Source organism: Eretmochelys imbricata, chromosome 3, assembly GCF_965152235.1.
Source record: "Eretmochelys imbricata isolate rEreImb1 chromosome 3, rEreImb1.hap1, whole genome shotgun sequence".
In the NCBI taxonomy this organism is placed as follows: Eukaryota; Metazoa; Chordata; order Testudines; family Cheloniidae; genus Eretmochelys; species Eretmochelys imbricata.
Window position 1 is genome coordinate 150,939,650 of NC_135574.1, and position 23,888 is coordinate 150,963,537.

Consider the following 23,888-nt stretch of genomic DNA (forward strand, 5'->3'; position numbering starts at 1 on the left):
TCTTAGCTTCTTAACCCTTTACAGGTGAAAGGATTTGCCTCTGGCCAGGAGGGATTTTATAGCACTGTATACAAAAAGGTGGTTACCCTTCCCTTTATATTTATAACACAGCTCAAGGACAGTAATTCTTGGCCACAGATCCTTCCCTTCTTCAAGCCAGCACATTGAGGGAGAAGATTCAAGGCTTTGCTCTCTCCTTACCCTCTTGTTAACAGAGTGGAATAATATCCCTGTGGAACCTGCTGTTCCTCCTATTCCTTACGTAGAAATCTGAGGTCACACAAAGGTCCCCTACCCTACTGCATGCTCAGTATGCTCAGCACTGGAAAACAATCTCTACCCTGAGGAGTTCACAATCTAGTTGATAACCTAATAGGTGTTTTCCATTTTCTACTTCTATGATTCTACAAAGCATAAAGTTTAGCTGTAAAGAAGCTATGTAATTTATGAAATATTCTTAATGATTTAATATTCCTCTCAGATATCAGAGTAACACCGCAGCCAGTGTTCTTAACACCATCACTAATATTCAACCTAAGGAAAGTGGAGGTGGAGCTGGAGAAACTCGTGAAGCCATTGTATTCCGATTAGCTGAAGATATGCTTGGTAAACTGCCTCCTGATTATATACCCCATGAGGTAAACTAGTCTGTTTTTTTTTTTATTTCTTCTTCGAGTGATTGCACATGTGCATTCCATTCTTGGGTGTGCACATGCCCTGCACATCGTCACTGGAAATTTTTCTCTTAGTGGTACCTGTCTGAGTGGTTCAAGTGCCCTCTGCCATGGGCGGCGAGTTCTATGAGCCCGTGGTGCCTGGGCACCAGGAATATTCCTGACCCGGGGCCCGGCTCCAGCAATGTCTGAGGCCAGGTCTCTCCCTCAGCCCCGTCTTCTGCCCCACGTGTCCCCCGGGCCATTTAAAACAGCCCGGGGCCCTCACTCACCACCAGCAGCGCAGCAGATCTGAGCGGTGTCCTGCCTGCTCGCGCCACGTGGCTACCGGCCCCGCCCTGCAGCCCCTGGGTGGGGTGGGTCTGTGCCCCGCCCCCAAGTACCCCTGAAGCCAATAGGAAGCTGCGGAGGCGGTGCCTGGGGGTAGCAGCACATGGAGACTCCCAGCTCGCCCTGCCTAGGAGCCTCAGTTAAGTGTCGCACCCCGCCACCTCTGCACCCAAACTCTGTCCCAGAGCCTGCACCCCTCACCCTCTCCTACACCCTTGCCCAAGCCCAGAGCCTACACCCAGACTCCATCCCAGAGTCTAGACCCCCCACCCCCTCCTACACCACCAGAGCCTGCACCCAGCACCCAAACTCCATCCCAGAGCCTGCACCTCAGACCCCCTCCCCCACCAAAACTCCATCCCAGAGACCAACCTCTCACCCGTCCTTCACCCCCAACCCCTGCCTCAGCCCAGGGCCTGCACCCCAGACCTCCTCCCCCACTCAAACTCCATCCCAGAGCCTGCACCCCCACCTCCTTACCACACACCCTCTCCTGCCCCCAAACTCCTTCCCAGATCCTGCACCCCAGCCCTCCGCACTCCCTTCCAGAGCCTGCACCCAAACTCCCTCCCAGAGCCTGCACCTCTGACCCCCTCCTGCATTCCCAGAGCCTTCACCAAGCACCCAAACTCTCACCCGTCCTGCACCCCAATCCCATGCCCCAGCCCAGGGCCTGCACCCCAGACCTCCTCCCCCAACACAAACTCCCTCCCAGAGCCTTAGGCAGGTGGGGGGCGGAGTTTTGGGGGGGGCGGGTTCTGAGCACCACCAGAATTTCTACAAACCTGCCACCCCTGCCCTCTGCTGCTGCATGCTGCTGGTGCTGATGTAAAGGGCCCAACCAATCCCGAACCTTCTCAGTTCCTTCAGATCACCTGTGACAGTCACTGGAACTGCTCTTCTTGTTTTTGCAAGTGCTCTCAGTGGACTGTGTTCTCCTGTATTTTATTGTAAATAGTTTAGTGTTTGTTTAGTTAGTTCAGTTTTTACCCCATCTGAGGATTTCGGTTGGTTCCTGGAGCCGAGGGATGCCTTAGTTACCAGGCTTTAAGCCCTGCATTAAGGCTATGTCCAGGAGTGACCTGCACTCAAGTTGCTTGAAGTGCCTCAAGGAAACTCCTACTGGGGTAGTGTTGCCAAACTTGTAGGGACTTTAAGCTGCACACAAAGAGAGACTGTGAAGCCAGGTTAAAGTTTCTACTCATGGAGGTTGCCTTGAGCCCCCCATTTGAGCCAGGTTGGTCAGATTCGGCACCAAGTGCCTCCTATCATGTTTGAGTCCCAGCACTGCTCACCATCCCCAGTGCCTAATAAGAGGCATAAAAAGCAGACTGACAAAAGGGGGAGATCCCTGGCACTGAAGCTAGGCACGGGGACAGGAGTAGATTGTGGTGGTAAAGCACTCCTCTGCTTTGGTACCACCGAAGATGGCACCATTGACTCCAGTGCCTAGGCACGTTCCATTGAGTCTGGAACCAGAAGGAGCTCCTTCCACCTCTGTGGCATCACACCATACTGACACTGTCTCGGTACTGACCATGCTGGAAGTGTTTGAGGCTGCCAGGAACCTCCTGGCTCTGTTCGTGCCTGTATTGCTGGCAGTACAAGAGTCGACACTATTAGTGCCAGTGCACACAGGAGAACCAGCAGAATCACTACAGCACTCAGAACCATGCCAGCCTCACGTAGTCCTGATGGCTCATTCTTCGGTACCATCAAAGGGAAAATCTGTAACGCCCGCCTTCTCTGCAGGCCTCTCTACCAGTCACCAGCACCATCTGGAATGGTGCCTCCAGGGCCAGCGGAAAGAGAATCATTGTCTTCCAAGTCAGAGGTCAGGTCCTACATTTCCTGTTCTCAGAGCCACTCTCACTACCCCTCCTCCAGAAGTTTCTACCCTTCAAGGGATCTGGTCAAAGGAGTACCATCAAGCGGTTGGCCAGGAGGTCATTGGGTGCCTATGCCCTATCCAGTGGCCTTTTGGAATTCAGGGGGCTTTGAGCCTATTTCCAGATCCTATTCCAAGAACTCCTATTTAGTGGCATTGGAATGGCGTGCACAGCTACCCACCAGGTAGCAACTGTCCCTGACTTTGGTACTGAGCCAAGTACTGGACAGCAAGAGCCAGCTCAACAGGACCGTGAAGATCAAGAAAGGGAGAAAGGGCATCCACAGGCAGTGCTGGCCGCCTCCTCCTCTTCCCTTAAAGAAGCAGTCTCGGGGTGGGGTTGGGGGGAACATGTTGCCTCCCCCACATGACTATAAGGTGCACCAGGAATTGTTAGAGGGTTTCCTTAAGGATATACATACAGGCGGAAGAAGTAAAAGAATCCTCTAATTTCCTGGTTGATATTTTAGCCACTGCAGGTCCTTCAAGAGTGGCCATGCCTTTCAATGAGACCATTATGGACTCAGTTAAGGTCTATGGCAGACTCCTACATCCCTTTCCCCAACTTCAAAAAGGGCCGAGCACAAGTATTATGCACCTGCTCAAAGTTATGAGTTCCTTTCCTCTCATCCCTGTACACCTTTCCCTCTTTCCCCCGGTAGTATCTGCTACCAATGAGAGAGAAAAAGCCTGGGGCATCTGGGCACAACCCTAAAATCAAAAGATTCAAAAAAGTTAGGCATGTTTGATAGGAAAGTTTGTTCTGTTGTGGGGTTCCAGCTCAGGATTGCAAACCATCATGCACTTTTGGGCTGGTATGACTCTAACATATGGAACTCCATGCTAAAATTTAAAAACAAGCCCCGAGAGGATGCTAGGCAGGAGTTCTCCTCACTAGTGGATGAGGGAAAGTCAGCGGAAAGGGCCTCGCTATAAGCTTCTGTGGATGTGGTTGGCTCAGCAGCCAGGCTTATGGCTTTCTCAGTGGCCATGCATAGGAGCTCCTGGTTACAGTCCTCTGGATTCCTGCCGGAGGTCCAACAGACTGGGCAGGACCATCACTTGGAGGGATCCTTGCTCCTTTTGGAGCAGACTGATGCTAAGCTCCATGGGATAAAGGCTTTGAGGGCAATATTAAAGTCCCTTGGGTGCACATCCCAGTCCCTTCCAGGAAGCAATTCAGGTCTCAGCAACCCCTTCAGTATTCTGCTCCAGCTGTCCAACAGGATCTGCAGAAAAAGAAGAGTAGAGGTTATAGGCATAGACTACCTCCTCCTTCTACTTCTGCATCAATGCGTGCCCCTCCTAGACATCCAGTTTGTTCCAAGCAGGCATTTTGATGGAACACTCAGAGATGCTGTACCAGTTCCCAGGATGCCAGACCCCATTCTTCTTTTGTCTGTAAACCACCTTTCCCATTTCCTCAGTGTTTGGTCCCATATGTTGGGGGTTAAGCACTGTGGAAGTGGGATAGATCTTCCAGTTTATTTCTATCCCTCCTTCCCAGTCCCTCTTCAGGGACACCTCACACAAAGAATTTCAGGTCCAGAAGGTTCAAAGTCTCCTTCAGGTTGAAGACATAGAGGAGTTTCCACAGAATTTAAGAGGGAAGGGTTGCTACTTCCATTATTTCCTAATCCTGAAAGCCAAGGGATCCCTCAGATCTATTTTAGACCTGAGTTGGCTCAACAACTATCTCAAAAAGATAAAGTTTTGCATGGTCACCCTGGCATCCCTTATTTCCTCTCTGGATCCTGTTGACTGATATGCCACCCTTGATTTAAGAGATGCATACTTTCAAGTATCAATATACCATGGGCAAAGAAAGTTCTTCATATTCATAGTGAAACACTGGCATTACCAGTTCTTGATGCTTCCATTCAGCCTGTCAGCAGCACTCGAGTGTTCACAAAACGTATGGCTGTAGTATTGGCATTCCTCAGGAGACTAGGAGTACAGGTCTACCATTACCTGGATGACTGTCTAGTCACGGGTCAATCCAAATCTAAGGTTATATCCAGCATGGCACTGTTACCACAAATCTCCAATTACAAGCACAGGATGTCAAGCCAGCTGAAGTGGAGCACCCAGAGGGACAGCCATCTTGAAGAACCTCAGTTACTGCACAAGGTGAGTAACCTTCTCTTCAGTCATGGCTTCAGCTATTGGACTGTATGAACCCATGTGCGTCACTGTCTTTGCTTACTTTCACTGTCACAAATGTTCCCCTTCCTCAAATTTCACCAGGGCCTTTTTGCCTAACTTCCTGCTTTGCAGATCTAAGAAACCATATCCTGATGATAACTCAACCATCTAAGGAGCTGTTACAAGATCCTTGATTATTTCTTGTCAGAATCTGAATCTCTTAGAAAAAGATGGAGTCAATAAGAATATTTACTGACTTCCCTTGCATCCCCCTTCCTCCTTCTAAAAATCCCACTGGGTTGTGTTTCCACAATCCCAAATCACAGGCCTCTCATTTATTTTTCTCAGTACTAAAAAAGCATTAAACTACCGTATACAACAATACTTGCAAAACTTCAAAATGTAATTGACTTGTTTTCTCTACACTTCCTATATTTTAGGTGAAAGCCCGTTTAATAAAGATGGGACACCTTAATTCTATGAATATTTTTCTTCGTCAAGAAATTGACCGAATGCAAAAGGTTATTACAATACTCCGAAACAGTCTGAATGATCTTAAGTTAGCCATAGAGGGAACCATTATTATGAGTGAGGTGAGTACATGCGTCTTTCTCATAAAAAAGTACTCATTTTATAACTAACACATTTCAGCTGTTACAGGTAATTCATTTATTATTATTTTCACTTTTTCAGAATTTGAGAGATGCACTTGATAATATGTATGATGCTCGAATTCCTCAACTGTGGAAAAGGGTATCTTGGGATTCTTCAACACTTGGATTCTGGTTTACTGAACTCCTGGAAAGAAATACTCAGTTCCATACCTGGATATTTGAAGGGAGACCAAATGTGTTTTGGATGACTGGGTTCTTTAATCCACAAGGTGCGTACTGTCAGGATTTTGCTCATGTTTATAGTACAGTGTATTATGTTTAATCACAGTTTGATGCATTTCACTACATATGTAATTGAATGTAGTAGATGAAATAATGAATAGTTGTTTTCTTCAATTCAGGAGTCTGGGTTATGGACCTAATGTAACAAAAATTGATAACATAGCTTCCAAAGAAAATATATTTTTATTTCCTGATTTCCTTATGACTTGTAACGTTTCATCTAATTTTAAACTGCAAGTTGCAAGTACTGGAGAGTTGCATTCTGCCGCAACAGGTAATTTAGCAACTGCACAGTAGCAAAAACAGATATGAGTACATTGTAAGGGAACCAGTTTTGTACATCGTAGAGAGATGTTATTTGTTGGCTTGTTTTGTTAATCTAGATCAGATTGGTTCATTATAGGTAGGAGGTGGAACCCTCTCTCTTTCATTCTAAGCTACCACTCTTACAATGTAAACTCTTTGAGTCAGGTAATATATTTTACTCTCTGATTTGTAAAGTGCCACATACATTTGCAATATTACATAAATAAACAGTAGTAATGAAAACCTATTATGTAAATATTCCACCAGGGACAAATCTTTTCTTGACTTCTCAGTCAAGGCACCTTCAACCACTATTGGCACCTTCAACCACTTCATACATCTTGATATCCTGTCCTCTATTGGTCAACTTCTCGCGAGGACATTGTTGCAAGCTTCACTAGATGCCACTGACATAGCTGCCTGCTCCATCTCAGCAGCACCGGTGCTGCAGGGGCTTCCCAGCTTTACCTTTCTGGCTTTCCAAGGGAGGTCCAGTCCACTGTGGAGGACCTTCCTTTCAAAGCATCCAGATTATCTGCAGAAGAGGCAGATGAATCCCTCCATACACTAAAAAAATTCCAGAGCCACTTTGCACTCGCTGGAAGTTTACACACTTGCACAAAAAAAGGAGCTATAGTAAATCCCAGATGGCACAGAGATCCCAGCTTCCTCAATTGCCTCCTCCCACGGGATGTACGTCCCTTCGCCTCTTCTCCCCCCTTGAACACTGCGGTCTCAATTTACACACAATTGCTGGCCTTGTTGGAGACTCGTACTGTTCGAGGGTACATATGTCACATGCCTGATGGAGGGTGCTCTGTCAGGACTTGCAATGTTATGTGCAACGAGGAAGGGGGACCACCAGTTCGCACTGCCTACCGCTCACGTACCCAGCCAGTTCTGGGCTTAACTCACGGCTGTTTGCTTGCTGGTGGTTTGTCCAAATGCTCCATAACACAGCCCTTAGTTAAACAGTATATAACCCTCTGATACTCGTCTCCCTTCCCAACTGGTACCCCTTTTTAACCCCTATGCTTGGATTACACGTGTCTAGGTTCCTTTTCACTTAAATTTTAAAAAGCAGGAGCAAAATGTGTCTAAAAGGGATGAGAGACTTCTATCCCTAGCCTAATGAGGTGGTAAATTCAACATACTAACCTCTCTTTGGATGTCAGTCTCTGGCTCCCAATCAGTTCACAAACTTGCATCCCATCCTCATCGTCATCTGAAGGAACAGAAATGGACACTGTACAGAGTCAAGCACAAGGGTTTATTACGCACAGCACTGGCAGAGTGTCACTTTGTTTATCAGGCTCAGCGAGACACTGCTAAACAATTGATTACAATAGATTATATAAGGTGCTTATGGGCGGAGAGAAGAGATGGGGTGGGAGTTCCCGAGACTCTGGATAAATTCTAGCAGCAAGACAAGATTAGCACAATAAACCAATAGTCTAAAAGATTACATAATGACTCCGCCCATAGCTCAGGTTAACATGTTGCTAATACACAGGTGTTTTCCCTCAAACTTTTCCTATTGCAATGTGTAGGTTAAATCCTGATTTTTGGGGTCTATCGGAATGAGGTAGTTCTTCAGGTTGGCCAACAGGTACATTCCTGGGGGTTTAAAGCAAAAAGACAGTGAAAAGCACGGGCAATAGATATTATCTTAGGGTTCACCATTTTGTTTCTGAGAACTAGAAGTGGCATCTGTAAGGGAGGATACATCTGTGGAAGGGAGGATGTCATATCTCATACTGACATGTTAGGCCTCTCCCTGAACTCTGGTTGGCATTTGGGGAGTTTGTCTGTATCTCCTTCCTGCACCGGGGAGTAGACTTTGAGGCTCCTCTCAGTGCATTGTGTGCCTGTAACTCATGATAAGGACACCCAATTACTGCTCACCATCTGGTGTTATGCTGACTCTGCTTATCTAGTTGAAACAAAGCAAGGTTGCCTCCTGTTCACTCAGGTTTCCTTTAGCCATATATTGTTCATTGTTAGCTAGGCTCCAGGCCTCTGACCAAGCTGTGGTATTTGGGCCTATATGAAAAGTTCTTAACAGAGACTGTGGTTAAGATCTTACATACATATTAATGGGGGTTAGCCCTTCAGATACAATGCTTTAAGATGGTTACTTTGGCAGCAATAATCCCATTTCTAGGCCAGGGGGTCTAGTTCTTGGCCCTTGACCTATAAGATGCTTACTTTGATATCACAATCCACTCATCCCACAGAAGGTTTCTAAGTGTCACTCTGGGACAAGACCACTTTCACAACAAGGTGCGCCCATTCTGTCCATCATCTGCACCCAGAGTGTTCTCAAAGGCCTTTTCTGTGGCACTGGTACACGTTTGCAAACAAGTAATTACGATATTCCTATATTTAGGTGATTGCCTGCTCAAAGCACACTCCTTTGATGATGATTTGAGGGTCACACAAAAGACTATGGACCTATTTCTCCAACTGGGACTACAATTAAACATCCAAAAGTCCACATTAACTCCATTTATCCGTAGGGGCCTACCTAGATGTAGTAGAGGCCAAAGCTTTCCTTACCTCACACAGATTCAGTACCTTAGCCAACTTAATCTCAACAGATCAGACCAGACCTCAGCCAGAAACTGTCTTCAACTGCTGGGACACGTGGAAGTGGGCACCTTTTTAATAAGTCACATAAGACTCCACATGCACTGCCTTCGAGGATGGCTCAGAACAGTGTACGTACAAGCACACACAGCTTAGCTTAAACTTTTATCGATGCCCTTGTCAGTCAACACCTCCCTCGACTGGTGGAAAGACCCTCACAATGTCTGCGCAGGTGTTCCCTTCACTCAGCCAACCCCAATGTTAATATTGGCAAAAGATACATCCCTATTGGGATAGGGAGTCCACCTGGACACCCATGCTGTTTAAGGCAAGTGGTCCCCACTTGAATCCACACTACATATCATTTACTAGAACTCAGAGCAGTCAGGAATGCCTGTACACATTTCCTACCACTGATTAGGGGCAACATATAAAGATTATGGCAAACAACATCTCATATGTTTTACATAAACCACCAGGGAGGAGTAAGATCACCTTCCCTTTGGGCTGAGGCAGTGAAACTCTGGAATTGGTATATCTGCTACCACAGCAACATCTCAGCAGCTTACCTCCTGGACATAGAGAACACTACAGCAGATGCTTTCAGTAGGAAATTTCCCAGGATCATGAATGGGAAATATACTCTATCATTCTTCACAGCATAGTTCTACGTTGGGGAGTCCCAAAGATAGACTTACTCGCTGAAGCCAGAAACAAGAAGTGCTCCCAGTTCTGCTTCAGGGCTGGCATGAGTTATCACTCTCTTTGAGATGCCTTTCTCCTACACTGGAACACAGGTCTCTTCTATGCCTTTCCACCAATTCCTGTAAAATCCAAGGTCCTTCTCAAGACAAGAAAAGAAAGAGTCAGGGTTATACTTATAGCTCACATGTGTTCAAGACAAACATGGTTTCCATACCTTACTCAACTGGCGACTTGCCTACCAATCACTCTCCAGCCTGTTCCTCATCTCCTTTCTCAGGATGCTGGTCGGATCCAGCACCCCATCTACAGGTTCTCCGACTCCAGGTGTGGCTCCTCGATAGTTCCAAAGGTAGGAAATGACCTGTTCTGAGGATTTAAAAATGGTGCTGCTACATAGCAGGAAACAAACTACTCATCACACGTATATTCAAAAGTGGAAGAGATTCCAACTCTGGTGTGAGTCAAGACACATTACTCCTACATCCTCTCCACTACTGCTTGTGTTAGAGTACATCCTAGAACTAAAAGGGTCAGGATTATTGCTAAACTCCATAAAAGTGCCTCTCACAGCCATCACAACCTTCCATCATAAGATAGATGGTTATTCTGTTTTGGCCCATGCTATAACAAGAAGGTTTCTCAAGGATATGAGTAACCTCTTCCCACAAATCTGGTGCCCTACTCTGGCATGGGACCTCAGCCTTTTCCTCAGGTGTCTTATGAGGCCTCCCTCTGAACTCCTGGCCACCTGCTCTCTTCTACACCTCTCGACGAAAACTGCATTCCTAGTGTCCATTACGTCTGCTCAGAGAGTGAGAGAAATAGGTGCTCTAATAGCAAAGACAAGGTTACATTACGACTGCACCCCAGGTTCCTACCAAAAATATCTTCAGACTTCCATATACATCAGCATATCCACCTTTCAGACTTTTTTCTGAAACCGCACTGGGACAAAAGGGAGGTGGCTTTACATACACTTGATGGCAGGAGAGCATTAGCCTTCTATTTGGCTAGGAGTAAACCCTTCAGGAAATCTCCCAGACTATTTCTCTCCATTGCAGACAGATCAAAGGGATCCTCATCTCTAAGGGTATGTCTACACTACCCGCCGGATTGGCGGGCAGCAATCGATCCAGCGGGGGGTCGATTTATCGTGTCTAGTCTTGATGCGATAAATCGATCCCCGAGCGCTCTCCTGTCGACTCCTGTACTCCACCGCCGCGAGAGGCGCAGGCTGACTCAATGGGGGAGCTGCTGCAGTCGACTCACCGGGGTGAAGACACCATGGTAAGTCGATCTAAGTACGTCGACTTCAGCTACATTATTCACGTAGCTGAAGTTGCGTAACTTAGATCGATTCCACCCACCCCCAGTGTAGACCAGGGCTCAACAAAGACTCTCTAGATGGATATCGGACTGCATTACCCATTGCTGTTTCACTCACAACCTTCAACCTCCCTCTAGAGTTTGAACTCTCTCCATGAGATCTCTCTCCACTTCCTTAGCCTTCCTCAAGGACATTCCAGTCGCAGAAATATGCAGAGCAGTGACTTGGACTTCTGCTCATACATTTGCTGAACATTATGCAGTCACCCACGACTCAGCATCCGATGCCATATTTGGCTCCACTGTTTTATCCTCAATCCTAGACTTGACTCTGAAGCCCCACCCTCTATTAGGGGCACTGCTGCAGTCACCTAGAGTGGAGCACCCATAGACACACTACTCGAAGAAGAAGAAAAGGTTACTCACCTTGTGCATTAACTCTGGTTTTGCAGATAATGTGTGTCCCCTGTGCGTGCTCCACTACCCATCCGCCTCCCGTCTGCTTCAGAGTTATTTCCAATGAGCTCTGTGATAGAGAAGGAACTCAGGGTGGATTGCCTGCACAGTGCTATCTAGCCCTGATGAAGGGCATGAGACTGGGAGAGCACATGTGCAGACCAAATGGATACTGCTCCCTAAAATCTCCAATCTGAGGCACAGGGGGTGCAAATACACCTGGAGTGGAGCACCCATAGGGACACATATCTCAAAGAACCACAGTTACTGTGCAAGGTGAGTAACCTTTTCTTCTGCCTGGGTAATCTTATCCATTCTCACAGGTTTGACTGCTAACTCTAAGCCAGTGATTCACAAATCTATTTTTCTGGACTGTTGACCTTTTCTTCCTTTATTCTGGCTGCATTTCAACTTGCCTCTATGACATCTCCATGTAGCTGTCTCACTGGTTGTATAAACCAAACATGGCTAAAAGTTTTCATCTTTCCTTCAAAACTTTTCCCTGTTCTTCCATTCTTAGTAACCTTTGACAACACTGCCATCCTTTTAGGAACTCAGGGCAGCTAACTTGGTAGCTATTAGGATGTCATGATACACTCGTGATAGTGCATCCAGACTTACAGCTGAGGAGTTATTGATGGAAACATTTGAGAAATTAATAGCTGAGACGACAGAGAGGCTTCAACTCTCTCATTGTCAAAGCCATCACAGCAGTCCATTGGTTGCTACCAACACCCAGGGTATCCAAGAAGGGACTAAGTACCCTGGTGGGACAGGAGGGGGGAATCTGGAGCAGAAGCTTCCAAGGAAACTAAGATAAATTTTCTATTCTCCCCTCTCCACCTAGAGTCTTAGGTGGCTGGTAGTAGTCACAGTAAGGCACACACTGCCACAACCCAGATTCTGAATCTCCTCCATGTGCATGGCTTTGCAGTAACACAAGGAAAAGCTCCCTGATTCACCTGACAAATGTAATTCACCTGGGAATGGAGACAGACATTTTGGTGACAAAGATCTACCCATCACTAGACTGATTCCAGAAGATCCAGGATCTAATATCAATGCTGGACAAGTGAATGAAGCCAAACATAGCTCAATATCTTTAGACATTAGGCCTTCTGGTCTCATACATATGAGTCTCCACATGGGTAAGATCACATATCAAGTGTGTTAGGGGGCTTATTCCTTCACCCACTTCCTTCCCTGGTCCTTCTTGCATGAACAGAGAGCAACAATACCCGAAGTCCAAAGGTGCAAACAATTAGATGTTTATTGGGGTGAACTTCCAGCAAGCATGATTCCAGTTTCCTTCCTTAGTGTCCCCCTTCCCAGCTCTGACACCACAGAGCCTTACCTGTGTCCCTGTTCCCATTCCTGCCCTTAGCTAAACATGATTCCAATTTCCCCACCCCCATTCCCTGTTTCCATTCCCCCCCCCACACACATACTTCCTGATTGACTGCAGACTATATAGTAAAACGTGAGTTCTGCTTAGCTATACCTTAACCAATCATTTTACTGAAATTTAACTAACCAATCCTAACATATTGTAACATGATTATTTAACCAATTATATCCCACCACCCTAATTAGTTTATACCCAGCAAAATTAATTATACAGCAGACAGAAACAATCACAGAACCAGAGATTATACAGACAAACAATAGGGAAATGGGGGCTACAGTGATAGAACAACGAAGAAATGAGGATTTCACATCCCAGCTATTGATAAGTGAGTTCTTGCCAGACAGGATGCTATCAAACTAAGTTTCCTTTTACATTTTCTAGTCACTTCCCTTTCTCTGGAGGCGATAGGCATTATCAGGACAGGACTGTATTCCTAACAGCCCAATAGCACTTTATTTCAGTGTGACTAGTTTGGAATGTGAGGATGTGACCGGTCGCTTCCCAGCTTATGGTTGCCTCTGTTGCTTAGCCAAAGGCCTTAGCCTAAGCACAGGGCCTCAGACTGTCACAGTAAGAGAAGGACCTTACACTGGCAGACAGTGATTTTGATTCTTTCTTTTATACCTCTATAACTAGCCAAGTGATAAGAATACACCTAAATTCTTAGAGTATAGGCCTTTACAGACAGGTCTGAATATCTATATCCTAACAGAGTGTGTCCCGGCATTTCTTCTGAGAGTGTGGGACTGTGAGGAGCTGCACTTACCAGTGGTACCAAATCATGATTAGGTGGCTGGATCATGATTCTCCTCCATCTCTAGAGTCCTCTGCAGGTGGTGGCTCTGGCACAGTGGTGGTCTCCTTTCCAGTAGACAGTAACTCAGCCCTCTGGCCAGGTCACAAGTTGAGTCTGCCCCCTTCTGGTGATGGTGGGATAACAGTCCAACAAAATATGTAAGTCCAACATCCCCAACAAAAGAGCCTTCAGCCTACATACAGGGTTCTGGGGGCTGCACACCCTGTCTCAGAGCTTACAATGTCTCTATCCCCCTTAGCTCAGGGGCCCTTTGCAGGAAGTGAATTGGTAGGGGAGCCCAGGCCATCCCTCCCAACTAGGCTCCAACCCAGGAGCCCTATGAAAGGCAGTGATATCGAACACCCAGGAGTGCTTCAGAACTGCCTCCTTTGGTCACTTCCTGCAGCTTACACACCGAGTCCAGGTTGTGGTCAGAAAGCCTCACAAATGATTCACCAGACAATGGAGTGAAGGGTTCCGTAGGGCTTAGGGAATGGCTGGTCCTCCCCTAGGGGCTGGGGTAGCTGTTGCCTGTAGACTTCACTCCTGCAGCTGGGCTTCAGCTGGGCCCTTTCTCAGGAATTCCCAAGGTAGGACCTATCCTATCTGCCCCCTTCTGAGCTATCTGGCTGTCTTTTAAGCTCCCCCTCCAACTGGACCAACTCTGCAGGTGTGGCAGGGTGGAGCCACATGGGCCCAAACTGCTCCTTTACCCTTTCTATTCCAGTGTAGGGTTTATATAGCTCATCACAGGGACCATCCCCCGGAGTGAATGCAACACCAGGTGCTGGTTCCCAACCTGATGCTGGATCCCCTAAGATGATGGACAGTTCCACAGAATGTCCCATATGCCTTCCAGGTCTGCAGGTTGTCACAACCACACACCAGTCTGAAGGAATGGGGAGCACTTCTGGGACCCAGAACAATGTTGAGTATCTGGAGCTCCAGGAAAGGAACCACAGCATCAAGTTCTTGGAGGTCACAGCTGTCAAACTAGCTCTGCTAAGATTCCAAAGCTGCCTACAGGGCAATCCCATCTTGGTCCAACCAGACAACATGTCCGTGGTTGCATACCTAAACAACCAAGGGGGAACAAGGAGCATAGCTCTACATGCAGAAATAGTGGAGACAATGGAATGGGTAAACAAGACTCTCCCTTCCTTAAAGGTGAGACACATAAAGAGAGAGCAGAAACAAAAGGCAGAATGGCTCAGCAGATGCAAAATCAACTACTTGGAGTAATGCCTGAACCAGGAAGTCTTTACTTTCATCTCGCAGACTTTCGGTCTCCCCTATCAACCTTCTTTGCCAAATGCAAGAATGCAAAATGGCCAGAAGTCTTCACCTGGGAAACAAACCCTTAGTCCATGGGGACAAATGCTTTGTTGCACAGATGGCTGCAAGGCCTGCTATATGCCTTCCTGCCCTTCCCTCTCGTAGGGAAGATGATCCAAAATACAAGGTGAGAAAAAGCAAGGGTGATAGTGCTAGCTTCATACTGGCCAAGGAGACCCTGGTTCTCTTATCTGATAGAATTCAAGATGGAACCACAGTTAGATGATAATATCAGACATGTTTTTTCCAAGGTCTGTCCTGCATTCAGTCCCAGATTGTCCTGCTATTGAAAGGAAAGTGTTAGTTGCACTTGGCCTATCTTTCAAAGTGATCAGGACTCTGCTCTCATCCAGGAGAATTTCCATGCTAAAAACCTATGGACCAAGTTCAGTCTGTGGTGCCAAGAGAACAACAGTGATCCAAGGGATCCTGGAATTCTGGCCACTCTGGACTTTCTTCAGGAAGGTGCAGATAAAGGCCTTCAGCCAGCACCGTAGCACACCAGGTATTAGCCCTAAGTAGTATACTCTTTGCAGGATCCTTGGGCTTCTTGGTAGAATCCTCAGGTATCCAGATTTCTCAGAGCAATCAGACTGGACAGACCATTGGTCAGACTGATCTTCCCTAAGTGGGACCTACCACTGCTGTTGAAAGTTGTAACCACCCATCCTTTTGACCCTAAGACTTCCTTCATTCTGCCCACAGAAACAGCACCCAGCCAAAAAGCAGTGGTGCACCCTAAATATCAAAAAAGCACTGAAGACTTACATCAAGCATACAAAATCCACAAGGAGATCAGGCTCCTTTTTCATTTCCTTTCAGCCTGAGGTGCCAAGGATTTAAAGTATCCAAGCTGTCCAAAGATGCTGTCATTTGAATATGAGACCTATGATTGCCCTTAACTGTGTGCCATCTGTCAACACCTCCAGGAATCCAGGTTGTTTTTCCATAGATCTGTATAGCTCTTGTGCTGTCTAAGAGTAAATTGTGTGTGTTTAGAAATTCCTTTTTAGAATCTGTATGTTATTTGCTCATTCTGTCCAATAATCCCCAAAGAGGGAAATAGTGAACCAAAGGGTCCATAGCTTTGGTGGAACTTTGTGAGCATGCAACAGCTACTGCGGAGGCTTGAGAGAACTGGCACTAGTTTCAAGACCTAGGCAGAGCCTCACTGCCAAGAGGGGTGTCAAACATAGGGTCTGTACCTGATGTGTGTCCCTAAAGGCCCAGAGCCAGTGCCTAAATTCTGCCTAGCCCCAGCAAGCCAAGAGCAGATGCGCCACGTTTGGGTCCAATCCAGTAGCCTGGGGAGTGTCCACTAGGTGGACCCCATCCACCTTTTTGTCAGTTCTTTTGCTCAGATGAGTTACACTAAATCCTGTGGCTTGACTTTTCAGGATTCCTGACAGCAATGAGACAAGAAGCAACTCGAGCACATAAAGGCTGGGCATTAGATACAGTTACAATACATAATGAAGTTTTAAAGCAATCTAAAGAAGAAATCACAACATCCCCTGCTGTATGTATGACATATGAAGATATTTTTGTATTCAATTCTGTATTTAATATATATTTTTTCATACTTAAGGCATTTCAAATGGCTAGAAGAAAAGTTGACACTGTACTCGCCTCACAGTATTTATCCATTTTACAAGTTAAAGACAAATCACAGAAAATGTGAGGATTCTTACTTTCTCTTTTGCAGCTTATAAATATAAGTTTTATTAAAGAAATATTCAAATATTCACACTAAGCTACACTAACTATCTCTTAGGTTCTGTGTTGAACTGAAATTGAAAACATCTGTGCTATTTGCTAAAAAATGGGACAAAGGTGCACCTATCAAAATGTATCTATTCTTCAGCCATGGAATAATTATGGCATATTTTTATCATTTATGTAAAGTACTTCAGAATGAATGTTAGGTAGTATCTTCTATTTGGTGAACTCACTTACTCAACTAACTAATCTCCACTCATTTCAATCACATTATTCTCTGAAGGTTTTTCAAGTTATTTAATGTTAAATTATAAATTCCCTTTTTTCTTATTGCAGATCCTTCTAACTATAATACACAGGCTTATTTTGAGAGGTTTAAATTAATTATTCATTCTGTAAGTTAAACCAGATAACATATATGCATAACATATCTGCTCACTCTCCACACAGGAAGGGGTTTATATTTACGGACTGTACTTGGATGGAGCAGGCTGGGACAGACGTAATAGTAAACTCACTGAACCTACACCAAAGATTCTCTTCACAATACTCCCTGTGGTGCACATATTTGCTGTTAACACAACTGGTCCCAAGGATCCCAAACTCTATGTTTGTCCTATTTACAAGAAACCCAGGAGGACGGATCTGACCTACATCACTGTGATCTATTTAAGGACAACCGTATCTCCAGATCACTGGATACTGAGAGGAGTGGCACTCCTGTGTGATATCAAGTAAACCCTGTCCTTCAGACTATGACAGAAACTTTATAGACTTTGGCACATGTAACCAGTTATACCTATCCTAAGCTGCCTTTTTTCTAATGGTTTAATAGTTTGCCCATTTGCCCATTATATTAAATCTTTTAAATGAATAATTTAAATGCAAGTTCTAAGAATGATTCTTTTCTCCCTAAGTCTAAAGAAGTAATTGAACTGGTGATGGAAATTATTATTTCACTGGTGATGTTTTTAAAGTCAAGTATCTCAGTAACTGTAACATTTGAGAGTTTGCATAACAATACTTAAAAGCAAAGTAAAGATCGTTTTAAATAATAAAATTAGTGGAAGATGTTATTAAAAAGAAAAACATACAGTTGTTTTCTCATTATTTCTGCTTCCTGTTATTCATATCAGGTTTCAGTGAGATTAGAAGAAAACAGACTGCAATAGAAAACATTACAAAATGAAGCTTTATTTTACTCCAGATACAAGTTTTAAAAGCAACACTAGACAGCAAATCATAAATTTGAATATTAAACATAAAACTCTTCTGTCTAATGTAGAGAGAACTTGACCCATACTTTCTGCAGGGATGTTTCATGGTTCATTGCACAGTGCTAAACAATGTAGATGTAGCAAAACTGCACTCTGAGTGTTTGTAAGCGATCCTCATGCATTTCCCTTTGGGCCATTGGACAGTGAGCAATATGTCCTGTATTCAGTTTAGCTGATATATGTGTTGAGAAAAAAGGAGTCCTGATATGTGTAGAAACAAACCTGAAGAATCAGAGTAGAGTGCAGATTGGTTTACTGTCAGTGCTGCTGTAACTGAAATACTGGGCCAAATTATGTACAGCTACTGTTACCTCCCTTCCTCCATCCCAGTTTAACACTTTGCTGATGCATAGACCAGAATGCTTGGAGTGCAGATCACAGTGTTCCCTACTTTGCCTGGTGTACATACATGAGTGCAGTTAACACTGAGAGTAAAAAGACCATCAAGATGTCCAATCTAACCAACCCATTTAATAACCCAAGCAGATTTGTGCTTGCCCGTAAGACTTTATTTTGGCTTGCACAGCTTCTTCATTCATCTTCCACAAATGTGCTATATCTCTTCCCTATGGAATTCAGGGGCAATCCGGTGCCATTGCTGGGGGCTCTAGGACTAAGTCCCACTTCTCATAGCAAGCCACCAAAAGTTCTGCCTGCAGTAGTGGAACATTCTGGCAGTTCAGTTTCTCTGGACCAGTTTGTTTTATCGTATTAATTTTTTGGGGGGGTTGACAATGGCATTCTCATTTCAGCTTCTGGCTCCTCTCTCCCTCCAGTCAGCTGAGGAATCACCAGAAAACTGAGGCTCTAATCTTCTCTGCCCTCTAGTATAGACCCTCTTTTGTAGGCTTCCTATGCCCCACCCCTGCAGTAGCAATGTAGTCCTACAAGCATTGAACCAAATCCAAGACATGCTATATTTTTAAGGCAGCTTTTCAGGAGCTTCTGAGGATGAGCTATGCACTGTCTGCTGCTAGTCAGCCACCTTTGCTTTTCACAACACAAGGCTTTGAGTTCAACTGGCATGTTGGGACCTTGTCTGCTGGGAAAGCTCAACCAGAGGAACCAGAATTCCCAAGGAGAGGACCCTACACAGCCTGTTGGGGGGTAAAATTTGCAAAACTCCATAAATTCTAGGTCTAAAAAGGCAAAAGCAAGCAATCCCTTCTTAAGGGGCTGTTATGTGATTTTATTCAGCTAGTAATATAAAAATCAGGTTTTAAATAATTTCTTCTTTGCCTTCCCACCCTGAAGGGCTGTTTGCTAGGTGTTTTCTCTTGCATAGGGACTTTCTCTCGGTACTGTCAGGTTCTCTGCCTCTCCACAACTGGCAGCATGTCTGGACATCAAACTGTCATCAAACACAACAGTCTACTGTTGTACCAGCCACAGTGACCACAGTTGATGTAATTGCACCAGGCATCAAGCAGTGAAGTTCCCAGATCTGGCTCAATCCTGCAAATCCATGAATCTCTGGGGTTCCCGGGAGAGTGGTGCCAGGTAAATTCAGGGCATGCACCCCTTTGAACATCAATGTAGAGTTTGAGAACACAGTATGTTAGGGTGTTCTTCTCTATTTTAGCAACATGGCCAAAGAGCATGTAACACCACTTTTGAGTATAATGAACGACTGAAGGAATGTCAGATCTCTGCGAGACTGAAATTTTGCACAAAGTGAAACCACTTTCTGCTTAGAATTTGTTGCTGACAGCACCGGTGGAATGCCTCTAGCCACTCCAACTCTCCCTGTAAGAGGGATCCATGTTTCTGATCCGTATAGCAATACAGGTTTGAATGATCCTTAACTTTGTCTCAGCACAAAGACATTTTTGCATCATCACCTCCTGCTTGAGGTCCATGTCTTACTTAGGGGCATCAAAGAAGCACTCCAATTTAATGGTTGCTATCTGTGAAGACAAGGCTGATTCAAAGCACTCTGTCTCCACCCATGTCTGTAGCCTAGGTGAACCTACTGTAAAGTGGGTGTACAACTGGCTGGAAAAGCATGTTCAGAAAGTACTTATCAATGGCTCACAATCAAGCTGGAAGGGCATATTGAGTGGGCTCCCACAGGGATCTGTCTTGGGTCCGGTTCTGTTCAATATGATAATAAATGGTTTGGATAATGGCATAGAAAGTATACTTATAAAGTTTGCAGATAATACTAAACTGGGAGGGGTTGCAAGTGCTTTGGAAGACAGGATCAGAATTCACAATGATCTTGACAAACTGGAGAAATGGTCTGAAATAAATAGGATGAAATTCAATAAGGACAAATACAAAATACTACACTTAGGAAGGAATAATCAATTGCACAAATACAAAATGGGAAGTGACTGCCTATGAAGGAGTACTGCTGCAAAGGATCTGAGGGTTATAGTGGATCACAAACTAAATATGAGTCAAGTGTGTAATGCTGTTGCAAAGAAAGCAAACATCATTCTGGGCTGTATTAGTAGGAGTATTGCAAGCAAGACACAAGAAGTAATTCTTCCACTCTACTCAGCGCTTATAAGGTCTCAATTGGAGTATTGTGTCCCGTTCTGGGTACCACACTTAGGGAAAGGTGTGGACAAATTGGAGAAAGTCCAGAGGAGAGCAACAGAAATTATTAAAGGTCTAGAAAACATGACCTATGAGAAAAGATTGAAAAAAACAGGTTTGTTTAGTCTGAAGAAAAGACGACTGAGGAGGGACATGATAACATGACTGCAAGTAGAAGGTTGTTATGAAGAATAGGATGATAAATTGTTCTCCTTAACCACTGAGCACAGGACAAGAAGTCATGGACTGAAATCGCAGCAAGGGAGATTTAGGTAAGACATTAGGAAAAATTTCCTAACTGCAAGGGTAGTTAAGCACGGGAACAAATTATCTAGGGAGGTTGTGGAACCTCCATCATTGGAGATTTTTAAGTATAGGTTAGACGACCAACTGTCAGGGGTGGTCTAGATAATACTTAGTTCTGCCTCAGTGCAAGGGACTGGACTAGATGACCTACTGAGGTCCCTTCCAGTCCAACATTTCTATGATTCTGTGAAATCCTGGCCCCATTGAGGTCAATGGGAGTTTTCACCCATAGTTCCCATAAATTTTACTTATATAATTTTAAGGTGTTTTTTTTAAAATAGATGTAACGCATGGCTAGAAAGGGTTAAACAACTTGCAGGCTGAATGACCCAAAGCCCACCTTTAAAGTCATGTTAGAAAGGTATGCGAATGATAATTAGGGCCATTCATGCTAACTAGGCTAGAACTTTGAAATGCAAACCTATATTGTTAGAAGTAATACTAATTGTCAGGTTTCAGAGTAACAGCCCTGTTAGTCTGTATTCGCAAAAAGAAAAGGAGTACTTGTGGCACCTTAGAGACTAACCAATTTATTTGAGCATAAGCTCACTTCATCGGATGCATACTGTGGAAACTGCAGAAGACATTATATACACAGAGACCATGAAACAATACCTCCTCCCACCCCACTCTCCTGCTGGTAATAGCTTATCTAAAGTGATCATCAAGTTGGGCCATTTCCAGCACAAATCCAGGTTTTCTCACCCTCCGCCCCACCACACACAAACTCACTCTCCTGCTGGTAATAGCCCATCCAAAGTGACCACTCTCTTTAAAATGTGTATGATAATCAAGGTGGGCCATTTCCAGCACAAATCCAGGTTTTCTCACCCCTCCACCCCCCTCCAAAAACCACACACACAAACTCACTCTCCTGCTGGTAATAGCTTATCCAAAGTGACCACTCTCCTCACAATGTGTATGAAAATCAAGGTGGGCCATTTCCAGCACAAATACAGGTTTTCTCACCCTCCCACCCCCTTTTTTTCAAAAAACCACACACACAAAAACTCACTCTCCTGCTGGTAATAGCTTATCCAAAGCGACCACTCTCCCTACAATGTGCATGATAATCAAGGTGGGCCATTTCCAGCACAAATCCAGGTTTTCTCACCCCCCCACCCCCATACACACACAAACTCACTCTCCTGCTGGTAATAGCTCATCCAAGGTGACCACTCTCCCTACAATGTGCATGATAATCAAGGTGGGCCATTTCCAGCACAAATCCAGGTTTTCTCACCCCCCCAACCCCAAACTCACTCTCCTGCTGGCAATAGCTCATCCAAACTGACCACTCTCCTTACAATGTGCATGATAATCAAGGTGGGCCATTTCCAGCATAAATCCAAGTTTAACCAGAACGTCGGGGGGGGGGTAGAAAAAAACAAGGGGAAATAGGCTACCTTGCATAATGACTTAGCCACTCCCAGTCTCTATTTAAGCCTAAATTAATAGTATCCAATTTGCAAATGAATTCCAATTCAGCAGTTTCTCGCTGGAGTCTGGATTTGAAGTCTTTTTGTTGTAAGATAGCAACCTTCATGTCTGTGATTGCGTGACCAGAGAGATTGAAGTGTTCTCTGACTGGTTTATGAATGTTATAATTCTTGACATCTGATTTGTGTCCATTTATTCTTTTACATAGAGACGGTCCAGTTTGACCAATGTACATGGCAGAGGGGCATTGCTGGCACACGATGGCATATATCACATTGGTGAATGTGCAGGTGAACGAGCCTCTGATAGTGTGGCTGATGTTATTAGGCCCTTTGATGGTGTCCCCTGAATAGATATGTGGGCACAGTTGGCAACGGGCTTTGTTGCAAGGATAGGTTCCAGGGTTAGTGGTTCTGTTGTGTGGTATGTTTGTTGGTGAGTATTTGCTTCAGGTTGGGGGGCTGTCTGTAGGCAAGGACTGGCCTGTCTCCCAAGATTTGTGAGAGTGTTGGGTCATCCTTCAGGATAGGTTGTAGATCCTTAATAATGCGTTGGAGGGGTTTTAGTTGGGGGCTGAAGGTGACGGCTAGTGGTGTTCTGTTATTTTCTTTGTTAGGCCTGTCCTGTAGTAGGTGACTTCTGGGAACATAACAGTGGCTGTCGTTCGATATCCAGATTATCTTTAGCGTACAAACCCTCCAGGATAGGAGTGAATGCATTTTTCAAAGTAAGATGACTAAAAATGATTTTTAACAATTTTCTTGTTTCTAAGACAAGGAAATATGAGCTTCATGTTGAAATTAAGTATTTCCTTTGAGCTAAATCTTGTCCTCTATATTGCCATTGCACAGAATAAGTTTCCCAATGTCCACAGGCTACAACACCAGACACAGCCATTCACATTCATTATATAATTTACAAAAGTGTAATATAAAACCTTTATAGTCATTTCTTTTCTGTCATCAAGAAATGAATGGCCAAAAGAGTACAACCCATATTGTCTGACAGTTGGCATTTGAAATTCTAAACCATCCATCTTGCATGAGTCCCATTCATTCATTCCTTTGACATATAGAATACTTAACATATTGCCAGTCCTCTGGAACTTGAGCTGCAAATTATCAACTAATCATGCTCATTCATTCTAAAGTCTGCAACAAGGTTTGTGTGCTCCAGATTATAAAAAAAAACAGGACGATTTCAGCTCCTGCACTGCTACAGTGTGTAGCAACAGATATAAGAACATTTCATCCAAGGATGATAATCTCCACGAAGTGGCTGGATAACTTTATAACTAATAATTCTATTGATAGTTAGGAATATTAAGATAAGGAGTAATGAGATTTCATGCTTCAGGGTATAATGCCATCATGACCAGGATCAGAAAGAAATTTCCCCCACCCCCACCCTAATGCATTTCACAATTGTCCAGTTACTTTAAGGGTTTGCTCCTTCCTTTGCCATTTGAGATATTACCATTGTGTGAGGCAGAGTCAGGAATTTAGGAGTGACATAGGAGACAGGAATCATTGCTTAGAGGGTTTATTATAATCCTTATGTGTTTATTGCAGCTGGATTTTAAAAACATAAACTTTTTTATCTCCAATGTTTTTGTCTCCAAATGTCATGAATGCTATATAAATAATAGATACCCAAAATAATATGTTGCTAGCTAAGTCACAGTCCCCAAAAATCCAACGTTTGAAGCTGAAATTCAGACCATTTGGTTTCCAACTGTGGAAAACTGT

The 23,888-nt window shown here is 44.5% G+C and overlaps 1 protein-coding gene across 1 annotated transcript in view; it reads left to right on the plus strand.

Annotated features, from left to right (window-relative positions):
• DNAH8 (dynein axonemal heavy chain 8) overlaps positions 1-17,311 on the plus strand; it is a 591,778-nt gene extending 574,467 nt beyond the window's left edge. The window contains exons 88-92 of the mRNA XM_077812184.1: positions 482-638; positions 5,478-5,630; positions 5,731-5,920; positions 16,252-16,373; positions 17,024-17,311. Coding sequence (XP_077668310.1) covers positions 482-638; positions 5,478-5,630; positions 5,731-5,920; positions 16,252-16,373; positions 17,024-17,311 — 910 coding nt within the window. The remainder of the gene's footprint in view (positions 1-481; positions 639-5,477; positions 5,631-5,730; positions 5,921-16,251; positions 16,374-17,023) is intronic.
• The last annotated feature ends 6,577 nt before the right edge of the window (positions 17,312-23,888 follow it).